The 23,065-nt window shown below is 39.5% G+C and overlaps 2 protein-coding genes across 2 annotated transcripts; both read left to right on the top strand.

Moving 5' to 3' along the window:
- The first annotated feature begins 10,254 nt into the window (after positions 1 to 10,254).
- On the top strand, positions 10,255 to 15,896 carry LOC139453124 (funoran endo-beta-hydrolase-like). Its single transcript, XM_071234754.1, has 3 exons — positions 10,255 to 10,508; positions 12,661 to 12,805; positions 14,434 to 15,896. The coding sequence occupies exons 1-3, from the start codon at positions 10,272 to 10,274 to the stop codon at positions 15,885 to 15,887; spliced, it is 1,836 nt and encodes a 611-aa protein (XP_071090855.1). The 5' UTR covers positions 10,255 to 10,271; the 3' UTR covers positions 15,888 to 15,896.
- Positions 15,897 to 19,227: 3,331 nt separating this feature from the next.
- Positions 19,228 to 22,711, top strand: LOC139453007 (funoran endo-beta-hydrolase-like). Its single transcript, XM_071234635.1, has 3 exons — positions 19,228 to 19,506; positions 20,157 to 20,301; positions 21,240 to 22,711. Exons 1-3 carry the CDS (start codon positions 19,264 to 19,266, stop codon positions 22,691 to 22,693), a joined length of 1,842 nt encoding a protein of 613 aa, XP_071090736.1. The 5' UTR covers positions 19,228 to 19,263; the 3' UTR covers positions 22,694 to 22,711.
- The last annotated feature ends 354 nt before the right edge of the window (positions 22,712 to 23,065 follow it).

Raw genomic sequence — 23,065 nt, 5'->3', positions numbered from 1 at the left:
AGTTGTACTGTCTGGTGTCAAGGATTTTCTATGCCTGTCATCTCAACACGCCAACGGCTATTCACCAATCTCTTTATAACCAACTCGTGCCATGGTAGATAGGTCACAAAGTCGTGTACATGGTTCCTATTTGTATGTTAGTATGTCTAAGCACGTGAGTGAAACAGCCAACGCCAAACAGGAAGCTAACTGTCAACATATAAAATGTATATGTGTAACATGCAATGTGTTCCTCATTCTACCAAAGGGAGGCAGTGAAGTTGATACGAAACAGTCAGTAATCATCAATGCTTACTTAACAAAATATGCAGCTTTGTGTAAATTTAACAGAATAATAACTGTTTTGGAAAAAAAAACACTGGAAAACCAACATGGTCATATAAGTAATGACACCAGAGGTCCGCGAACAGGTACAAGTCGTATCTATGATGGGGTCTTATCTATATTGCGCCCTTGAAGTACTTATTATCAGTTAATTACAAATTATTAACTCAATATCCATTCAAACGGTTCTTGTATTAACGAATAGCGATGAAACAAGGTGTTCTCGAAAAGGTGAGCGTACCCTCTCTCACCGGTTGAACCCGCCACTAACACATGCACAGGCGAGTCAATTGTTCATCTGAAAAAAACATGGAAACATATGGTCAAAATATAAAGAGACTTGCATGGAACACCATTTTTGTCACTGCAGCGTCATATGTAGAAATATCCTCAACATTTCTATTTATTAAATAATTAAGAAATTTCAATTTTTTAGAAAACCTGTTGTGTCCATCTGTAGCTCAACAAATAACTGGACACGTCGTCTTGTCACAGACATATGCCCTCGTGTGCATCATTATTTATTGCAATAAATAAGAAAGTGATAACAGTAGCTCTTGCCTTTGCGTACAAAATGCGTACAAAATGTCCACATGTAATTATAATCCCTACCGTTCATATTGCCTCGTGTATTGTGATCACATCACCAAGACAAAAGCAGACGTCCTATATGACTCATCTTGGCCTGATTTGTCCAAATAAAAAAAAACGTTTACTTTATGGTTCCTTGTCATTTCCGACAACTACATTTAAGCTCGACGTTCTCGACTTTCTAAAATGACTGTCATCCAGCTAAGAGCACATTCAGATACACCACACTTATCGCCATGTCTGTGGGGAGTTCTCGGCCTATACTAAATGCTAAAGGTCACTAGAATGACATCGGAAATGGCAGGGGATGTTGTAAAATAATATTATCTTGTCTGCATACCAGAACCCACCGCCACTCATCAAATGTAATTTCTGGTAGGTGTTTTTAGGAAGGCTGGAAGTTCCAGTTAAAACAGATGACATTTCAAGAAACCAGGATGGAATTATCCATTATGTACATAATACTGTTCACCTCTGACAGTCTTCTGCATAGCTTATGATCAAGATCAGCGTTGCGTTATTAGGCTTCTCTGGGAAGCATGGGAGATACGACAGTTTGGTATTGTACACTCTCCGCTAACAAATATACTGACTGTGGTGTGGATAGGTTTCGAAGAAGTAATACGTTGTTTGAAATGCCTGCCTTAGAGATGAGGATAAACGAGGACATTAAGCATTAAAAGGGTAATATGCTATGTTTTCCGTGTAATGAGTGAGGATGGTTTTACGCCGCTTTTAGCAATATTCCAGCAATATCACTGTGGGGGACACCAGAAATGGGCTTCACACATTGTACCCATGAGGGGAATCGAACCTTGGGTCTTTGCCGTGAAGAGAGAACGCTTTAACTACTAGGCTACCACACCACATCGTTTCCAATGTACTCGTAGATCTATGTGACCTCAGATTTGAATTTGTATCGTCTTTACATTTTACTGCCACACGTGCTCTTAATTATAATATTGTAGTGCATGTTGTCATGTACAACTGAACATGTCGTAATTTCAAAATCCTATCGACAATAATTGAGAAAGAATTTCCTTTCCAGTACATTATTTTCCAAATGATTTGGTCATTTATCAGTTTATTCAGTTATTATCCCCAACATGTAAATGGTATGTAATGTTTAAAACTTAATTTAAAAACTGAAGAACGTCTTTTTTATATAAAATTTAGAATATTGTTTCTTGAATAATATGTTCATCGCATATTCTTAACCCTGACATGAAATTAGACCCTTAATCAGACTGAACTTCTTTGGGTAAGCCACCCTTGGTGAAAACTTGTCCGGCGCCTTAAAGATAATTTGCGCAGTAATTTACCTAAATACAATTACTTTTGAGAATCTGGTTGGAACAGTCATGACAGTTAACAGATACTGATTACCAGACATTGTTTTGGGCAATTGACCAACCCAATCAATAATTACCCTGCTGACGGGCTCTCCAAACGCTGGAATGGGATTTAAAGGCACACTTTGCAATTGTGTTTCAAATTTGTTGTGACGTTTCCAAATAGAACAAATAGAACTCCCTTTTCTTGAAAAGGAGTGACTGAATATAGTTTTATGCCGCCTTTAGCAATAGTCCAGCAATATCACGGTGGGGAACACCAGAAAGGGGCTACACATTGTACCCCTGTCGGGAATCGAACCCAGGTGAAGGACAAACGTATATGTTGCGGTTAACTAAAAACTTTGGTATTTATGGCGAATTAAAAATCAAATAAGCAGTATATACAGTGTACCTCTTTGCCGATTTCTACATGCCGTCCTTTTGAAGAAAACATTTGCTTAACTTGACTGTTGCAATAAGAGAGTTAGCCAACGTATTCAAGTATGACGGGGTTCAATATAGAAACTATAAGTGCAAATAGAAATATTGTTTTCTTATATCTGTTATCATTCTGTCTTTTCTAACTGCATATATTTATTGTTTGAGGTAAGATTAATACCATTTTGGGGGGTTATACACTGATCACACGTATCTGTGGTCAAAGTGGTTCTCAGAGTCATTTACCCTGTTTTGTGTGTCAGCTGACTTTTTATGTTCAATGCTATAACAATTGATCCAAACTAAACTTTTCACTCCTTCCATATATTGGCCATCATGTCATTGAGGAAACGAGCCCGAGGGGAACCAACAGTGCCCATACCAGCCCTCTACCACGATGAAGTTCTTAAGTACTGCCAGCAGGACGCACTTTCACTTCCATCCTACTCCACCCTGGGCAGCGCACCTTCCATACACAGAAGCCACACCATTCTCAGATTGCCGCTGACCCTAGCTAAGGTTGAACTGGAAGGATGTGGACAGAAACACTGGACGGCGAAACGTTCTTGCAGTTTTCTGATGGTGATGATGACAGGATGGTTGTCTTTTCAACAGATGTATATCTGCGAGCTCTCCAGCCAGCGTCAGTCGTCTAAAAGGATGGGACATTCACGACCTGTCCTGACTTCTGGAACCAACTGTACGTTCTCTATGCCAGATGTTAACCCTTATCCTATCCCTTAGTATATAACCTGATGCCCAGTTGCATTATTGCTTCATACCGCCGTCTTCTCAGTCTTCTCAAGATGTTCAGCGCATCCTAAACCAACCCGACACATTTTGAGATGGTAGCTATCATAGTTCCCTGATGCAGAAGTTAGGGAATGCTTTTTCCACTATGCACTATGCACAAGTTATCTGGCGAATGGTCCAGGTCCTTGGACTAGTGGACAGTTATCGGGATGGTCCAGGTTGAGGAATGAATTCTTCGTGCCTCTGCCTTCCTATTCATCAAATCCAAGATGTGTGGATAGAGGCTATGAATACTTGTCCAAATGTGCCGTCTTCTGTGAGGTTCAACGATTACGTTGCTACTAACTGGGTGGATGATGACTCTCTGTTTAGCATACCACTGTGGAATCAACAACTGACGGGATAAAGGTCGTACACTTTGGTGCTGCTTCTCCTCCCCATACAAGAATCTATAGCAAAATAAACACGCGTTTTGACAGAATGAAAGAATAGTTGGAGAACATCTGGACGCTGTTGGGAAACTTGTAAGGCTAAGCTGACTTTCACGAAGACACTAACTTTGTGTGTCTTCTGAAGTCATATTCTTGTGTTTTGAGTGCTTTGGTTTATATATACAAACGTGCTATATTTATGTGCTGAAAAATATGAAATAAATAAAATTATAAAAAGCAGTATAAATTTATCTCTGTCGTCTTATTTCTATAGCACAGTATCAGTATCATGAGCGTCGATCCACGCAATTGGGATCGATGACATGCATCAACCACGTCAGTGAGCCTGACCACCCGATCCCGTCAGTCGCCTAGCCTTTTACAACAAGCATAGTCGCCTTTTACGGCAAGCATGGGTTACTAAAGACCTATTCTACCCCGGAACCTTCACGGGTTTCGTCATATTAGTAAACATGCATATAATGGTTGCTGAAGACCTATTCTATTCCGGAATCTTCACGGGTCTCGTCATCTTAGTAAACATGCATATGGAACCACCATCTTAGTCTAAAGTATTGCCTCGGAAATCCGTTTTATGTAATTATTTTTCGCATCCTCGCATTTTTGAGATATCGTCTCAACATAGACAAGTTTTGGGCTTGAATTACTCCATTGATCTTAGGCACATTAAATCCCTCGTCATTTTTATCACATATTATCTGGTTCCTCTTAACTTTGTCAGGTTTAAAATTCTAAATAAATAGAAAACACTTTTTCTGAAAGTCTGTTATAACTGATGATTAGGTTTCGAAAGAGAGCAAAACAGATGATTAAGTTTGAGAATCATAATCATTTTTTTGAAAATATTTCTACCCAACGGAATACGGTTACGGGATGACCATATAGACATTAATGTTTTACACTCTCTTATTTTTTCTTGGTAATTTCATCAATCATATCGTCAAGATTTAAGGTATATTTTAGGCTAAGAAGATCGAAAATGTTTGGTCCCAATTTAGTTTCCAGTTAAGTTTTTTTTTCTCTCGATAGTTTTTTAGATCCTGTCCATATGAGTTTTATCAATATTGACTTTTACACCTGAAAATCTCGCATTTAGTACATAACCAGGGATTTGATATGTTTCTGTATATTCCATTAAGTCAATTGAGTTGGTCCCCAATTTCTTAAGTACTGTTTTGGTTTGTTACCTTTTGATATACAAGTCCTCGCTTTAAAGATATGGAAAAATCATCAGTTCTATGTGCCATGTTTAACGATCTTATTAGATATTTTCCTGTGTCATCCACAATGTTTCTTAAGAATTCAGCAGTCATCGGGACTTGTGCTCTTTTCATTCTTTAAACATTTTTAAGCAGCCTGTACTTCCTCAATTGTAATTCACCTTCCAATGCTGATGAACCTATTTTGCTTAATTTAGGGATATCATATTCTTTAAACAAGTTTTCTAGATTAACATATAACTATCATTTTACTGCTTTTCAATCTTACAAATGATGTGTTAAGACATTGTTGAGATTCTAAACATAGTTTGTGGGTTTTTCTCCCTTGTAATCCCATATAGCTTTAGCTCATATCATGAAGCCTTGTGTTATCTATATTTCTGGTCATTTATGTATTCGTATTGAGTAACAGTTTCAGAGAGAGAATTGTTGAATTTTCCAAAAATTCTATCAATGCTGTAATTCCTTTAGATTAAATTAGATGATATCGGCTTACTTATTGCAATATGGCACGCTATTTCATGCAGGGCAGGTTGATACTGACACACATGCAACAGACATCAAAGAAATACAATATGAAGGAATTTCACAAAACGTATGCGGAGTTTACGCGTGAGTGAATAGCCACGTATGATTCTCGCGGAATTACAATTAATAATATAATTTCGGTAAAATACTCACTTTGTTCGTTGATATCTTCCAAATACTTGAAACCCACAGAAGAGGCACACAAGATACGTGGGACACAAATAGCAGTCCAGTCCAGTCTTACTGTCGACCACATGTTTCAGGTAGCGTTTTGTGCTTTGCGCTAGAAACACGTACGTGTGTACTTCTCCATTCGTGTTGTCTCACCACTGATACTCAAGTTGGACATAATGATAGTAAACAACCAAATTATATTGTCAACATGATAATCTCCATTTGGCGGGAAATAATTGTCAACACAATTCTTTTCGAAAACATCCTTGTCGTTGGAAAACACATTAACAGTATCTTTGTGGATGTAAACAAGTCCATCACAAGTAAGGGCTATCAGTTCTAGTCGTACTTTTACCATGTTGATAAAGGAATCGTTGATTCTGGTTTCCAAGATAACAACTGTGCCGACACTTCTTACCCTGGTCCAAAGCTTGTCTGGCTCATGGATGGCGTTAGATTGTAAGATTGCCCTTCGTTTCTTCATGGGAGCCGGTAAGTTTGTATCCCCTAGAACTTCCCTTCAAAAACTTTTTAGGACCAAATACGTCTCCGCAGATCAGATTTAGAATATTGCCAAACTTTTCTCAGAGTTTTGGGTGATTCCCCCTTCCTTCGTTGACGAAGCACGTGTCTCCTGCATTACATGCGTGGTACCTTTTTCAAGGCTTCGTGCAGAACCGTCCCGGGAGCAAATAATATTCACACTTTATAGTTATATTTCATTTAAATGTCCAATGCATATACAATGGGTGTGTTCAATAACTTGTTAACCTAATAGCTACGTAATTATAGGAATTTTACCCGTGGGTAGTGGGAGCGCCTCAAACACACGTCTGCCTTGGTTTCATCCGCAACCGGAAGTGGTAAACGGCCTAATCAAGACCAAGCTGACACGCCGTCATCTAACGGAACTACTGCTAAAAAAACGATATTTTGTGACGTTAACGCCCAATGGAATCTGTTTCGGCGGATGGTGGATGTTGTAGGCGGATGGTTTAGAGCAAACAACTTTTGAGCAAGATTCGTCTTACGCTCTTTGAAATCGTCATAGAAGGAGCATGCTCGATTGTACCTCAATAGTTGTGAACCAGTCTCAGCCAAGAGAAAATCATTTGCCCGTGTGACATTGAAAATGGACCCGCGTTGAAAAGTGACCCAGGAGTCAGTATTCAACGTTGAGAACATACCCGGTCTCACTTTTCAACAGACCAGGGTCAAATTTCAACAGTTGAAAATTGACCCTGTCGGCTTACCAAGTCGATAAATAGTGACCTGGGCCACGCGTTGAAAAGTGACTCCGTTGAATTGTGACTTGTGATTTATTCTGCTTACCAGAAGACTCTTTATAGCATGTCTAAATTGGTGCAAATATTTATCAGTGTGTTCGGGATGAGGGTTGGAGGTGACACGCATTTATAGGCATGTGTTAACGTATACATATACAAATTGCCATGGTTCCTGGCTTTAGAAATGATCGTCACGATATGGCTGAAATATTGCCGATGTGACGTAAAGCATTAACTCACTCACTCACTAACTTTAGAAATGTCCAAAAATGTATGTGCATATGCAGCTGTCTAGTGACTGCCTGTGCGTACGCTTGCACGTGTGTTATGTTTGTTTGATGGGGTTTTACGTGGCTTTGGGTAGTATTACAACTATAACGCCACGGTGGTTTCAATGAGGCTCCAGTCTTCGGGCTGAACGAAAGTGACCCGGTGGGCGCATGTGTGTTAGAGCAAGTATGTGGGTGCAGGGTAGTATTATATATGTATGTATGTGTGTGTGAGAGAGAGAGACACCTACGATCTGGAAGCCGTGCATAGAAAGAGGCACACCGAAAGCGTCCTCAACCTAAAACGTCCCAACGCATAAAATGTTCATGGTGGTGTTAGGAATAGCGTTTAATGATTATATTTTCGAAGTGTTAACATGATGTCAAGTATATTTCAGTACAAGAATATATAAATGTTGTAATTTGAGGTCATTCTGATATAATTATATTGATGCAAATATATATTGCGTTGGCACGCAAGTTGGTATATTTATATACAAACCTCAACCCCGTTATATTTCAAAATATAAAATCCCACTTCACATACGAATAAACAATATTGTGAAAAGTTAGTATCAATAAGATTAGTTAAAAAACACTACTAACATTAAAAGCACCATTCGCATTCGATGCGTGGGGACGTTTTCGGTCGAACTCAAAAGAAACCATTAATCTAATGCATGACAAAGGTCTGAAAGGACAGACTGCAAGTGTTACCAGCTACCAAAAGGACGTGCCCACAACGTTGTAAGAACGTTACTTTGTTTAAGCAACGTGACATTGTCGTAATATTGCTACAACGCATTAAAACAGCCAATAAGTCGAACGTCGCACAGACGTTGCATGGTTCCACAGGAACGTTCTCGTGATATTACTGGGAGTCTACATAGTAACCAAATAGTAACCTACGAATGCAACGTTGCCTGGACCCACTGTGTTAACTGGGTAATTAGCATCTCTGTTGGAAGGGTGAATCACATCATCTTTAGGATTAGGAATAACAACGGTTTATGCAAGGCGGGTAAAGCAAATCAGAAATGCATAGCTTTCTATTATAAACACTAGAAGTTTCTGATCACATATGTTACTTTGACCACTACCATCATTTGCAACGTGAAACAAAAGTGCAGACCGAGCGATGGCGGCACCAGACTCGCCAACAGCAAAATACCAAGTTTGGTTTCAAAAGATTTAACTTTTTTTACTATTTATGAAAAGGTCATGCACTTAAAAGATCACACAAAGGTGAGGATCAAAGACACATCTGCATACTATAAGCATTTCAAGATAAGAAAGTTGAAAACCTGAACAAAAGGGCAATGTTCTATTAAGTTAGTGAACTGTGTCCGTATGGGTGTGGCAATGAAGGCAACTCTTCGAAAAAACACAAAATCAAAGCGATTGAACTCGTTTAAAAAATTGACGTTACACTTTACACAATTCCTATAAAATACTGTTTTAATTGTGGAAAGTGGTGTGCGCAATGAAATAAAAAGAAAAAAAACAGCACTATTTCAAAAACTTCAGTAAAGTGTAGTAACATCCGTGAATTTTGCCGAATTTCAAAAATGCACAATGAATTTTGGAAATGTGGACGTTATCAAATGCTTTGAGCATAAAACACTTGTAATAAGTAGATAACGACGAGCATTCTCTATCACATTAAGCGACTCTATACAATACAATGGAGAATACCCAAATACTGGTACCTGTTCTAGATTGTCTAACAAGACAACGCACCAGTACACGGCGGCTGGGTTGTGATGGATGCTTTTCGAGAACGTGGGTTCGACCTGTGACCTACAGATCTAGCCCCCAGTGATTTCCACGTGTCCCCTCAATTGAAAAAGCACCTGCGGGGTTGAAGATTTTAGGACGGCAACAATTGACTGCTTGACTTCTCTATATCGGACATTAATGATTGGAAAACCATATGGAACATGTGTGTGAAACTGGAAGGGGACTATGTTGAAATATATTTGTACGTTTAACCAGAATTTCAACATTAAGTGAGTGAGGCTCAAAACATTTTGATATCCGCTCGTAAAAGTACTTTGTTTATTAATTAAATCTTAACAAAAATGAAGATTGAAATGTAGCTTGGTTTTTGGTTGTATAGTTTTGGCCAGTAAATCTTGAATCTGGATTTTCCCAGTTTTAATAAAACATTAAACCCCCACCCTTCCCTCTACCGCACTCAAAAAGATATACATGTACGGAAAACAAATGATGCAAGCTGGCAGATACGCATTCAAAAACACCCGGATAAAGACACCAAAAACGATTTCATCGATTGTAACATTAGGTCTTTCTATTTACACTAGAAGTCACAATTCAACGGAGTCACTTTTCAACGCGAGGCCCAGGTCACTATTTAACGACTTGGTAAGCCGACAGGGTCAATTTTCAACTGTTGAAATTTGACCCTGGTCTGTTGAAAAGTGAGACCGGGTATGTTTTCAGCGTTGAATACTGACTTCCGGGTCACTTTTCAACGCGGGTCCATTTTCAATGTCACACCGTCAATCTAATTGACCCGTATTCAACGATAAAGTGATGTAACTGTACACTGTTTATATTTATCTGTTTGTATATAAATTAAACCTAGCCTATTATAAAGCAGACATCGGTCAGAGAAAGGGAATGTTTCCATTTTTGACAAAGGATTTAAAATGTAGGTTGTCGGCCTTTCATATCTTGTATTATCACAAGCAGCTTGATTATTTCTGGCCAGTCGACATTCAAGGTAACTTTTCTACAGGCCTGTGTAGGATATATTTAACTTTTTTTGAGATAAGGAATTGTATTTATGTATGTATTGAGGTGAGCGTAACATGTGCTTTTTTCACACCAATCCAGCCAATATATAACTAGTTCACATCCTGTGTAAGCTTGTATAGTCATGGTGCCAGTTATAGTGTTCATCACAGTCCTCCTGTGTGGGGAGGTGATCTCCGACACCACAGTCACCATCTACAATGAATGGCTCTCCCAGGGTGGACGAGTCCATTATGAGGTGGATAGATGGAACAAATTCAACGGTCTTTCATACCCGAACCTGATCTCTAAATGCAAAGGTATTGGTGCCGAACCGGGGCGCTGGATGAACAGAGACTTGAATGGCCATCTTTTCGGAAACGTGAGTATTATTATGTATTAATACTATATACACATATACTTCTCCCAACCCTCGCTGGATTGCAATTATGGTAAACCATCAAGAATCTATCAAAGCATAAAACGTAGTGTGAGGTACATAACATGTAGTGGACATTCTTTGCTAATTGTTTAGACTAAAAGTATTGATACGACTTTTTATGTAAATAATAAGTATATAACTGGGATTATAGTTCAGGACAGAATACTTCATCGGTAAACTTCATCAACTGTTTCTTTGAAAGAAGAAATGAACCATTTCTTCATTTTTTTTAGGTCATTCAGTTAACAATTTGTTTTTTTTCAAAACCTGCAAATACTTTTTGGAGTATTTTCAGAACAGTTTATTCTTTTCAAAACAACCCGATCAAAGGTGACTTGCGCACGCCATTGAGTAGATGATTTTGTCCGTATCAATATGTTACTTTATACCATTTGTTCTCTGTTTATAAAAGTAAGTTTATAACCGTTTTTGATTTTTCACGTAGGTGATGTTGGCATTAACATGGTCATGCAAATGTTCTTATATGTGTAGACACAAAAACGAAATTACTGCTGATTCGGACTTGTTCATAGGGCCATTGAAAAAATAATGATCGTGTATGCAATATTACTAGTTCAGCGTTAAATACAAGTCAGTCACTTTCAAGTTTGTTTGTTCGTTGTTGTTTAACGCCGCACTCAGTAATATTCCAGCTATATGACGGCGGTATGTAAATAATCGAGTCTGGACAAGACAGTCCAGTCATTGACAACATGAGCATCGTTCCAAGCAATTGGGATACGATGCCATGCAATCAACCAAGTCAGCGAGACTGACTACCCTACCCGTAAGCCGCTTCTTACGACAAGCATAGTCGCTTTTTACAACAGACGAGTAAGACGATATAATGTAAATTACATTTTGCGTCTTTATCTAATACTGACATTTTTTCCTGTTAAACTTAATCTATTTGCATAGATGATTTAAATGCCAGTAATTTATCTTATACGTGGATAAGATTTTAAACTGTTTTTCAGCTAAATAAAATATCACGGCTGAGAAGAGTTTGTATTATGTTAAAACGTACTGTGTTAAACAACAAACCAACAAAACATGTCGAATTGCTTGAAGTGAAATTTTATGCATCGGAAAAATATGCAAGAATTAGGCAACAGGTACAAGACGTTATGACTAAAGGGATGACTTGAACCACTCAGTCGGAAACTTTACCTATAAATGGGCACTATGCCAGCAACTCCAACCTCTGGGGTGTATACTTTGCAACTGTTGAGGTACAATCGGGCATGTCCTTTTCACGAAGATTTCAAAGAGAGTCATACGACTCTTGTTCATAAGTTGTTTGATCAGGGTTACAACATTCAATGTCTAAGCAAGACTTGAAAAAGGTTTGATGGGAGACACGTGGAGGACGTTTCCAAACATGACCATTAGTTACCAAAAATGATTATCTTAGTTTGACTTGTATCATATGTTTCTGTGTCAGGACAGCATTGATTTGCCCTTGCATGTGTGTGCGACCAGTTTCACCAGTTGGGCAGAATGAGCATACCTTTTCGTGAACACTTTAATCGCCAATTGATAGTGATTCATGATTATGAAATGGTAGAAATCGTACGGTGGAGTCTACTTGAAGAAGAGATTTTTTTATAATTATGGAATTTCTACTTTAATTTAATTCATTCTCTCTTGTTAGAAGAAGGTAGTAAAGATTCCAGGGGGCACGGGTCGCCCAGTCGTCTAAGGCGCGGCGATTCGCTGTGCAGAGTTGCGTCCCTTGGGCACGCCAGAAACCTATGATTGTGGGTTCGAATCCCGGTTCGCCCCGATTATGTTTCTAGGTTTGTCAGCACCATACTCGTGCTCATGGGTTTCACCGAAGTGGTAAACGTCTGAGACCTGCATCACTTCGGGCTTTCCTCCCACATTAAGCTGACACGCCATGGTATAACTGGAATACTGTTAAAAAAGCAGCGTTAAACCCAACTCACACACACGCAGAGTAAAGATTCCATCTATATCCCTGTAGTTGAATCTCAATATCAGTTTTTGTATTTCATTCATTCATTCATTCATTCATTCATTCATTCATTCATTCGTTCATTCGTTCATTCGTTCTTACGTTCATTTGTAGTGGAACCAAAATCCAAGTCATCATGGATACCCAGATCCCCACTACCTCCAAAACCCTAGTCTACAGAGGAGCACGTATAACTTTTACATGGATCAAGTCCATGGTTATGGAAATGGAGTAAAGAATATGGTATGGGTCATAAAAGGTACGTCAGCATTGGAAGAAGGCAGTTAAGAGTATTTTTGGCTAAAAATGGTTTTGATCTTGTCATGGACCTAAGGCCCCATATGCTCGCTGTATGAGTTGCATCCTTTCCTTTCGCCAAGATCTGATAATCATTGGGTTGAATCCTAATTTTGCCCTGAGTATTTCCCTTGGTCTGACTCTACACATATTCCCATACATTTGGGTTTTGAACACAGTGGTAAACGTTACTGTTTTCAAAATTTAGTCATGTCATCGATCACAATTTCAGTGGATCAATGGTCATGATATCAATCACTGGAATGTCTAGTCCAAACTCGATTATTTACAGACCGCCGTCATATAGCTGGAATATTGCTGAGTGCGGCGTAAAACAACCAACCAAATTTAGTGATAAATAATTATGACCTATATTAAACACGTTATGTTCAATTCATAAATAAAGGTTCATTATGCCAAATTATTTCATTAACTGTGTATGAATGCTATCTTTCCATTAGATACTGAAACTAAGATTATGGCCAGCTGGAAAAAATAAAGTAATGGTAACATACATGTAGGAACTGACAAAATTGCAAATTGCCTATAAATAATATTTACTGCTTCTTCTTGTATGAGTCTTAAAAGCAACGTTACTGGGTGTGTACGATTGCGTCCCTTAGGCGTACAGACGCTTTAATTCCTTTATTCGCCATGTTATGATTCATGGATTATTAGCACAATACCCATACTCGTAATTTTCATCAAAGACATACATCAGTGCGGGAATTAATAACTGCCTCTGTGGTGTAGTGAATAGAGCGTCTGCCTGGAGAGCGGGAGGTTCGTGATTCGATCCTCTGGCCGCGTCATACCATAAGGCATCAGAGGATTAAACTTGCCCTGTTGCCCTGATGGCTTGCACTCGGTGTTAAAGGGATACAATACGTTTCGGCATGATTGGAGTCAGTGTAACGCGTCTTAGAGTCGGTACCTCAGTGAGCTAGCAATATACAACAAACACAATTCCAGACAAATTCAAGCACATATATACATGTTCGTGGAGTCGGGCCGCATTATGAGCGCAATTGTCTTGCACGCAACGTTTAACTCCATTTTAACTCACCACGTCGGGCGTTAATCCCGAATTAAACTGACACATAGTGACATAAGTGACATTGTTGAAAGCTGTAACACTACTGAGCCAACTTTTTATACTGTTACTGTGAGAAATCCCCACAAAACATCATCATGATTTGACCGGAAGACCTTCACATTAGATCTGTTCCCCATTTTCTATTTTCTTCATAGATGAAAGCATCAATCCTACCCTACACGACCCCATTCCACTGTCATCAGCCAATCAGTTAAGATGGAGTTTTTCATATGCATATCTAATAATAAAGACTTTGACTTCATATGACAGTCAGTGGGACAAAGGATGCTTTCATTTATCCAACACATCCTCATTCGGAGAAATGATGTCACTGACATAGACCTTTCATTCACACTTTAGAACTAACTGCAATCGTCCATGTTATGTAATTCAAAAACACACAAATACAATTGACATGAACTAATTAAATGTCCGACTTATACGGATGTCTTCGCTGAGGGGGAGAGTTGTCATCTTTTATCTCTTTTTATTAGGTCTCAGCTGGCCAAATTGGATCGACAAGTCACATCATCAAGGCAAGTTCCCTAATAACATAGATGCTGCGGCAGAGTTCGTATCTCTGATGGTTCAGGGTGCCAAGGATTACTCCGGAGGACACCTCCCAGCTTACTTTGAAGTCATAAACGAACCCGACGCTTCATGGCAGGCCCTTGACTCCACGACTGTGTTAAACTTCCATAGAGATGTGGCTCAAAAGCTTAAGTCAAGATTTGGCATCAAGGTGGGAGGTCCAACATACACAGGCTACACAGTTAGAACAGATGCCAATAACTTCCGTTTGTGGAAGAGAACAACAGAGTTTATGGACATGTCCCTAGATCACATGGACTTCTTCTCTTTCCATGCTTACAACGATATCAATGTAAACGGCGGTAGTCATCACTTTACTGGTATCAACGAAGCACGATTGGTTGCCTTGATTGACATGATAGAAAACTACTCTCACATAAAGAAAGGAAGGAACGTTCCTCTCATTATCAGCGAGTTTGGTAGAGGCGGAGTTAATGGAATCAGTCAGGAAGCCCATTCTGGAATTGTAGATTTTGGGACTCTTTACCTAGGATTTGGACAAATGTTTACTTACCTAAACCTTAGAGAGTTTATGGAAAGAGCCATTGTTTTCCTTCTGGCCAATGAGCAATATCCAGGTCACAATAGTCTGAACTGGTCCCTGTTCACTAAGGATGGCCATGAGACAGCACTTGCAAACTACTTCCATTTCTGGAAAAACTTGTACTACGATCAGAAGTTTCTAAGATTTTCAAGTGCGTTCACCGGAAGTGAGAGAGTAGTTTCACCTCTGGCACTCGCAAACCCAAACAACAAAGATGTTATGGTCCTCCTTTACAACTATGGGACGAAATGGCAAAACGTAAAGCTGGACTTCCACAACGGCTGGATCAACCCAACAACAGGTGTATCTACTTGTCTGCAGTACCAGAATGGCAACCCAGTAATGCACTGGAATGTCCACTTTGACACCAACAAGAACAATGGGCATGTCGGTCTTCCGGGAGAGGCAGTCTGTTACTACAAGTTCAGCACCAGCTATAATTTTGGTGGCGTCAGGACTAACAATGAGAATACCTACTATGGGAAGAATATGGTCATCCCGATCAATAACGGACATGCGCAAACAACGGTTCAGGTACATGGATCTGGCTTCCATTCTGCGCGTCTTAGGATCGGTGTAAGCAGGGACAAGAGCCAAAACGGGAAACCAACTGTCACATTTAATGGCTATACCCTGTCATCATCGTACAACCTGTACGATTCAGACAAGTACAACGCTCCTACCAAGTGGGAATTGTGGGAGTTCTCGGTGCCTGCAAACAGAGTTCACTCTTCCAATACAATCGGTATGTCCTTGGGAGGGAATGGAGGCCACGTTAGCTCTGTCGCACTGATTGTTGGAAACCTTCAATAATAAAGAATATTCCTGACATATAACTTTTATTCCTCTCATATACTGTGGGTTTTTTCTATCAAATGACTATATTATATTGATTTAGATATATGTGTTCACGAGTCGGCTCCCATACAAAATTTCACGGAAACGTAGTTGGTTGTTCTCATGGTATATGTGCTACAGGTAGTTTTGAAATGATTTTTTCTTCTTCAAGAGTGAGTGAGGAGGTTTTTATACAAGCAGTTTGCTAACAATTAGTGGCAATTGTGTTCTCGATTCCTGAAAATAGAGTTCATTCTTTCAATACAATCGGTATGACCATTGCAGGGAATGGGAGGGGGGGGGGGGGGGCACGTTATCTCTGTTGCACATTATGTCATTCTCTGGATTGTCTGGTTGTTTTATGCCGCACTCAGCAATATTCCATCTACATGACGGCGGTCTGTACATAATGGAGTCTGGAACACACAATCCAGTGAGTGACATCATGAACATTGATCCACGCATTTGGGATCGATGACATGCATCAGCCAATTCAGCGAGCCTGACCACCAGATCCTGTTGTTCGCCTTTTACGGCAAGCGTGGGTTGCTGAAGACCTATTCTATCCCGGATCTTCACGGGTCAACTGTGTTGTAAAGAAGAGGGCATATCATACCTTCATCACAATTAATATTGCTTACAAACTTTACTTTGTTACCCCTTCTTGAACGACTTTATGATTACTAAACTTAAGGTTTGGTAATTTTAATTCATATCATCACGGAGATATATATTTCGATGCTCGGTCCATTTAACAAAAAAATAATATCGCTGAATATAATCCAATTGACCCCTAGAATATAAGTATACAAATCAGCAACGAACATCCAGTTCTGAAATTAGGATTTGCGTTTAGAAATTTAAAATGATATTAGAGAATTTACTATTATTATCGTGTCGATTTCACGTGACTTTAAATAAAGGCGTTTCTATAAATACGGTTCATGGGGCTGCAGGTTGGGGTAAAGTGTGTCGGCTTGTAGTCATGCATCATGTACTACCTGTATTCGTTCGCAATGAAGGCATTTAGGAATTCATAAAGGGACCCCAGTACAATGATAGATCGTGATATTGCTGGAATATTGCTAAAAGCCACGTAAAACCAAACTCACTTATTCACTCATTGAAAGTGGCAGCAATTTGATAGAGGTACACGTACCATAGCACACTTTGGCTGTTACCTTGACCCTGTCGTTGTTTGGCGTCGACTCGGTCCCAGTCCTTGACACTCTCTTTATCCTCCCAGCATAGTGAGGTCTGCTCCGAGGCTGACTACACATACGCTGTTCAGGATGCTTCGAGGAAGATTCTGAAGGCTGTCTGTACCTACAAGTGCGAAGCGAGGGCGACTAGAGGCCATCTTCTACGACTTGACCTACTTACCTGCCGCAGTTTCTGTCTGCTTCCAACACTGCTTCCTTGATTCAAGAAAGTAGCAAGAGTCACATTCAAGACATTTAACTGTGACATTCGTGAGTGCACTGGCCAATATAACAGGGCCTGTTAGTTATTGCTGCTGCCATATATTTGAACATTGAATTGTAAATAAAAAAGTCAAAACCCCTTTCCATACCCACGAGAAGAGCCGATTGTACGAATCTAACTATGTGCTTGTGAATCAGTATCAACTATTGATGATACCAGGTGTTCGCGAAAATGTGAGCGTATCCTGCCACACAGGTTGCACCCATCACAAAATCATGAATAGGCAAGCCAGTTTTGCATCTGAAACACGAGGGGAAAAAATAGGCTACAAGTCAAAAGAGGGAATTGCATCGGATATATAATTTGTGTCACTTATGCTTCGTGCATAAAGAAACAGATCGGCAAGAGGGCATCTTCTTGCCTAAATGTCTTACCCCAAATGTTACATTAATGTTATCGTTGAGGAAGTCCAGCATTTCACATAATGCTTTCTCAATAAAATTCAGATGACAACTGCTTTCAATTTTTACAAATATTCCTGAACCTCTGAAGATAGATATGTAACGGTACCTATATCGTCACCATGCATTGTAACAAAAGCCCATGAAACAATTTTTTTACTGATTTTTTTATATGGGATATTGGTGTAGTTGAGAAAATAAATAGTTTGACAGAATTAAAAGCAGCTTTCTCGAGCTATAAAGGAACAGTTTCAAAGATTGTATGACAGTGCTTCCCATAGGCTATTGAAAGTGTCTTCCGTTCAAATGTAAACCAGATAGCACTGCCTTTGATTAAAACTTCAGATGGGCACAATTAAACATACAGTCAATGAAGAACAAAAATAAAACTTTTTAAGAAACTTCCATGTCAGAATGATGACATCTGATTGGTCCATGAGATCTTTATAAAATACTTCATGTATGTATCCCGCCGCGGAGGGAAATACATTTCTCAGCGGTAAAATAAATCCCTTATACCCGCCACGAGCAAGTCAGGCTGCACGTGGATTTCTGAGAGGCAGAATAAATTCCTTATACCCCGCTACCAAGCAAAGAGCCGCACGCTTTTTCAGAATCAATGAAAGTCACGTGACAGGTAACAAGCTAGGTAACCTCAGCTCAATCGAACAGCTGTTTTCTATCAATTTTGAATTTGTTTTAATTCTTTTACAATGTCATATTAAAACATGTCGGTAAGATGAATTCGTTCCACAACTTAAAATATTACTGACTGAAAATATTGTGATCAATACAATTTTAATATACATTAAATGGAAGATGGTTATTTAAATGACTAGAAGTATAATTCTTGGAACTGTTTAATCGAGACATATAACTACCAAGAAGTGACCGTTGAATTTCCCCATTATCTCTCGTCTTAAACACTCACTTTGCAGTGGAATAAGATATAATAAAAACAACACAAGCAGAATAAACCGGTCAGTTTATTGAGGGCATTGTTAAACGTGTCATCGTCACGTAACTTCAAGTTACCTGATAGTGATCAAGTTCATGTGCTATTTAAATTTGTTTAAAAAGGACTTGTCTACAATATGAATTTTGTTTTTTTATATATCAATATTTGCAATCCTAATCCTAACACAATATTGCTAGTTGTCAAATTTGGCCTTCTTTATGGCTATATGAGCTAATGAAGCAAGAAGCAACCCAGTAAAAGGATACAGTTATAAGTCCAAGGAGAGATAATGAAAGTAAATTGTCAGCTTGCCACTATTTTTAATATTCGTACATTGTCATATGACCTACTTGGCTACATTCTGGCCAATCAACATGTACCATACCATTCCTTCAGGCCGTTAATTCTCAGTTTTACTGATATGTAATTAAGCTGCGGAGACATGTGCACATTTCACACGTCTGTCAGCAGTATATAACAAGCTTGCCTAACCTAAACAGGCAAAGTCATGAAGCAGGTGCCAGTGGTAGTGTTCATCACAGTCTTGCTGTGCGGGGAGGTGATCTCCGACACCACAGTCACCATCTACAATGAGTGGCTCTCCCAGGGTGGACGAGTCCATTATGAGGTGGATAGATGGAACAAATTCAACGGTCTCGCATACACAAACCTCATTTCAAAATGCAAAGGTATTGGTGCCGAACCGGGGCGCTGGATGAACAGAGACTTGAATGGCAATCTATTCGGAAACGTAAGTATTATTATGTATTAATACTATATACGCATATACGTCTCCAAACCCTCGCTGGATTGCAATAATGCAACGTCTGAGGTACAATCGGGCATGTCCTTTTTACAAAGATTTCAAAGAGAGTCATACGACTCTTGCTCATAAGTTATTTGATCAGGGTTACAACATTCAATGTCTAAGCAAGACTTGAAAAAGGTTTGATGGGAGACACGTGGAGGACGTTTCCAAACATGACCATTAGTTACCAAAAATGATTATCTTAGTTTGACTTGTATCATATGTTCCTGTATTTGTCAGGACAGCATTGATTTGCCCTTGCGCGTGTGCCACCAGTTCCACCAGTGGGGCAGAATGAGCATACCTTTTCGCAAACACATTAATCACCAACTGATAACGATTCATGATTATGATAGAGTAAAAATCGTACGATGGAGTCTACTTTATGAAGCGATATTTTTATGATTAAGGAATTTCAACTTTGATTTAATTCATTCTCTCTTGTTAGAAGAAGGTAGCAAAGTTTCTATAATACATTTCTGCTATATCCCCGTAGTTGAATCTCAATATCAGTTTTTATATTTCGTTCGTTCGTTCGTTTGTTCGTTCGTTCGTTCGTTCGTTCATTCATTCGTTCTTACGTTCATTTGTAGTGGAACCAAAATCCAAGTCATCATGGTTACCCAGATCCCCACTACCTCCAAAACCATAGTCTACAGAGGAGCACGTATAACTTTTACATGGATCAAGTGCGTGGTTTTGGAAATGGAGTGAAGAATATGGTATGGGTCATAAAAGGTACATCAGCATTGGAAGAAGGCAATTAAGAGGGTTTTGGGCTAAAAATGGTTTTGATTTTGTCGTGGACTTGGGAAAACCACTGATCTAAGGCTCCATATGCTCGCTGTAAGAGTTGCATCCTTTCCTTTCGCCGAGATCTGGTAATCACTGGGTTGAATCCTAATTTTGCCCTGAGTATTTCCCTTCGTCTGTCACTACACATATTCCCATACAGTTAGGTTTTAAACACAGTGGTAAAGGTAAACCTTACTGTTTTCAAAATTTAGTCATGTCATCGATCACAATTGTGTGGATCGATGCTCATGATATCAATCACTGGAATGTCTGGTTCAGACTCGATTATTTATAAACCGCCGTCATATAGCTGGAATATTGCTGAGTTCGGCGTAAAACAACAAACCAACCAACCAACCAACCAAATTAAGTGATAAATAATAATGACCTATATTAAACACGTTCTGTTCAATTCATAAATAAAGGTTCATTGTGCCAAATTATTTCATTAACTGTGTATGAATGCTAGCTTTCCATTAGATACTGAAACCTGGAGAGTGGGAGGTTCGTGATTCGAACCTCTGGCCGCGTCATACCATAAGGCATCAGAGGATTAAACAAACCTGTTGTCCTGCTGGCTGGCAGTCGGTGTTAAAGAGATACAATAAGTTCTTGCATGTTTGGAGTCAGTTTAACGTGTCTTAGAGTCGGTATGTCAATATACAACAAGGACAATTCCGGACAATTACAAACATCCTCATTCGGAGAAATGATGTCACTGACATAGACCTTTCATTCACACTTTAGAACTAACTGCAATCGTCCATGTTATGTAATTCAAAAACACACAAATACAATTGACATGAACTAATTAAATGTCCGACTTATACGGATGGCTTCGCTGAGGGGGAGAGTTGTCATCTTTTATCTCTTCTTATTAGGTCTCAGCTGGCCAAATTGGATCGACAAGTCACATCATCAAGGCAAGTTCCCTAATGACGTAGATGCTGCGGCAGAGTTCGTATCTCTGATGGTTCAGGGTGCCAAGGATTACTCCGGAGGACACCTCCCAGCTTACTTTGAAGTCATAAACGAACCCGACGCTTCATGGCAGGCCCTTGACTCCACGACTGTGTTAAACTTCCATAGAGATGTGGCTCAAAAGCTTAAGTCAAGATTTGGCATCAAGGTGGGAGGTCCAACATACACAGGCTACACAGTTAGAACAGATGCCAATAACTTCCGTTTGTGGAAGGGAACAACAGAGTTTATGGACATGTCCCTAGATCACATGGACTTCTTCTCTTTCCATGCTTACAACGATATCAATGTAAACGGCGGTAGTCATCACTTTACTGGTATCAACGAAGCACGATTAGTTGCCTTGATTGACATGATAGAAAACTACTCTCACATAAAGAAAGGAAGGAACGTTCCTCTCATTATCAGCGAGTTTGGTAGAGGCGGAGTTAATGGAATCAGTCAGGAAGCCCATTCTGGAATTGTAGATTTTGGGACTCTTTACCTAGGATTTGGACAAATGTTTACTTACCTAAACCTTAGAGAGTTTATGGAAAGAGCCATTGTTTTCCTTCTGGCCAATGAGCAATATCCAGGTCACAATAGTCTGAACTGGTCCCTGTTCACTAAGGATGGCCATGAGACAGCACTTGCAAACTACTTCCATTTCTGGAAAAACTTGTACTACGATCAGAAGTTTCTAAGATTTTCAAGTGCGTTCACCGGAAGTGAGAGAGTAGTTTCACCTCTGGCACTCGCAAACCCAAACAACAAAGATGTTATGGTCCTCCTTTACAACTATGGGACGAAATGGCAAAACGTAAAGCTGGACTTCCACAACGGCTGGATCAACCCAACAACAGGTGTATCTACTTGTCTGCAGTACCAGAATGGCAACCCAGTAATGCACTGGAATGTCCACTTTGACACCAACAAGAACAATGGGCATGTCGGTCTTCCGGGAGAGGCAGTCTGTTACTACAAGTTCAGCACCAGCTATAATTTTGGTGGCGTCAGGACTAACAATGAGAATACCTACTATGGGAAGAATATGGTCATCCCGATCAATAACGGACATGCGCAAACAACGGTTCAGGTACATGGATCTGGCTTCCATTCTGCGCGTCTTAGGATCGGTGTTAGCAGGGACAAGAGCCAAAACGGGAAACCAACTGTCACATTTAATGGCTATACCCTGTCATCATCCTACAACCTGTACGATTCAGACAAGTACAACGCTCCAACCAAGTGGGAATTGTGGGAGTTCTCGGTGCCTGCAAACAGAGTTCACTCTTCCAATACAATCGGTATGTCCTTGGGAGGGAGTGGAGGGCACGTTAGCTCTGTCGCACTGATTGTTGGAAACCTTCAATAATAAAGAATATTCCTGACATATGACTTTTGTTTCTCTCATATACTATGTTGTTTCCATCAAATGAATATATGGTACCGATTTAGATATTTGTGTTTTCGAGTCAGCTCCCATTCAAAAATTCACTGAAACGTAATTGGTTTTGTTTTTCTCATGGTATATGTGCTACTGATAGTTCAGCTACTGATTTGATGTTTGTGGTCCGTCGAGATTACAGTCGTGAAGAGGTCCTGAGAACCTCATACTTGTCAGCAGATAAAGGGGCAATCGTGTGGTGACTTAAATATGTCTGTGATCCAGACTTGATGATTTACAGGCCGTCGTAATGATATATAATATATGTACTGGCATGAGTGAGTGCGTTAATGCAGCTTT

The sequence above is a fragment of the Haliotis cracherodii genome, unplaced genomic scaffold (assembly GCF_022045235.1).
Source record: "Haliotis cracherodii isolate W230 unplaced genomic scaffold, xgHalCrac1.p SCAF_9, whole genome shotgun sequence".
NCBI classification, from domain to species: Eukaryota; Metazoa; Mollusca; class Gastropoda; order Lepetellida; family Haliotidae; genus Haliotis; species Haliotis cracherodii.
This window is presented reverse-complemented; position numbering and strand designations above follow the sequence as displayed.

Coding starts and splice junctions, on each gene's coding strand:
- LOC139453124 (XM_071234754.1), top strand. CDS start 10,272: ATGGTGCCAGTTATAGTGTTCATCACAGTCCTCCTGTGTGGGGAGGTG. Junction 10,509..12,660: donor ATGGCCATCTTTTCGGAAAC/GTGAGTATTATT, acceptor GTTCATTTGTAG/TGGAACCAAAATCCAAGTCA. Junction 12,806..14,433: donor TATGGTATGGGTCATAAAAG/GTACGTCAGCAT, acceptor TCTTTTTATTAG/GTCTCAGCTGGCCAAATTGG.
- LOC139453007 (XM_071234635.1), top strand. CDS start 19,264: ATGAAGCAGGTGCCAGTGGTAGTGTTCATCACAGTCTTGCTGTGCGGG. Junction 19,507..20,156: donor ATGGCAATCTATTCGGAAAC/GTAAGTATTATT, acceptor GTTCATTTGTAG/TGGAACCAAAATCCAAGTCA. Junction 20,302..21,239: donor TATGGTATGGGTCATAAAAG/GTACATCAGCAT, acceptor TCTTCTTATTAG/GTCTCAGCTGGCCAAATTGG.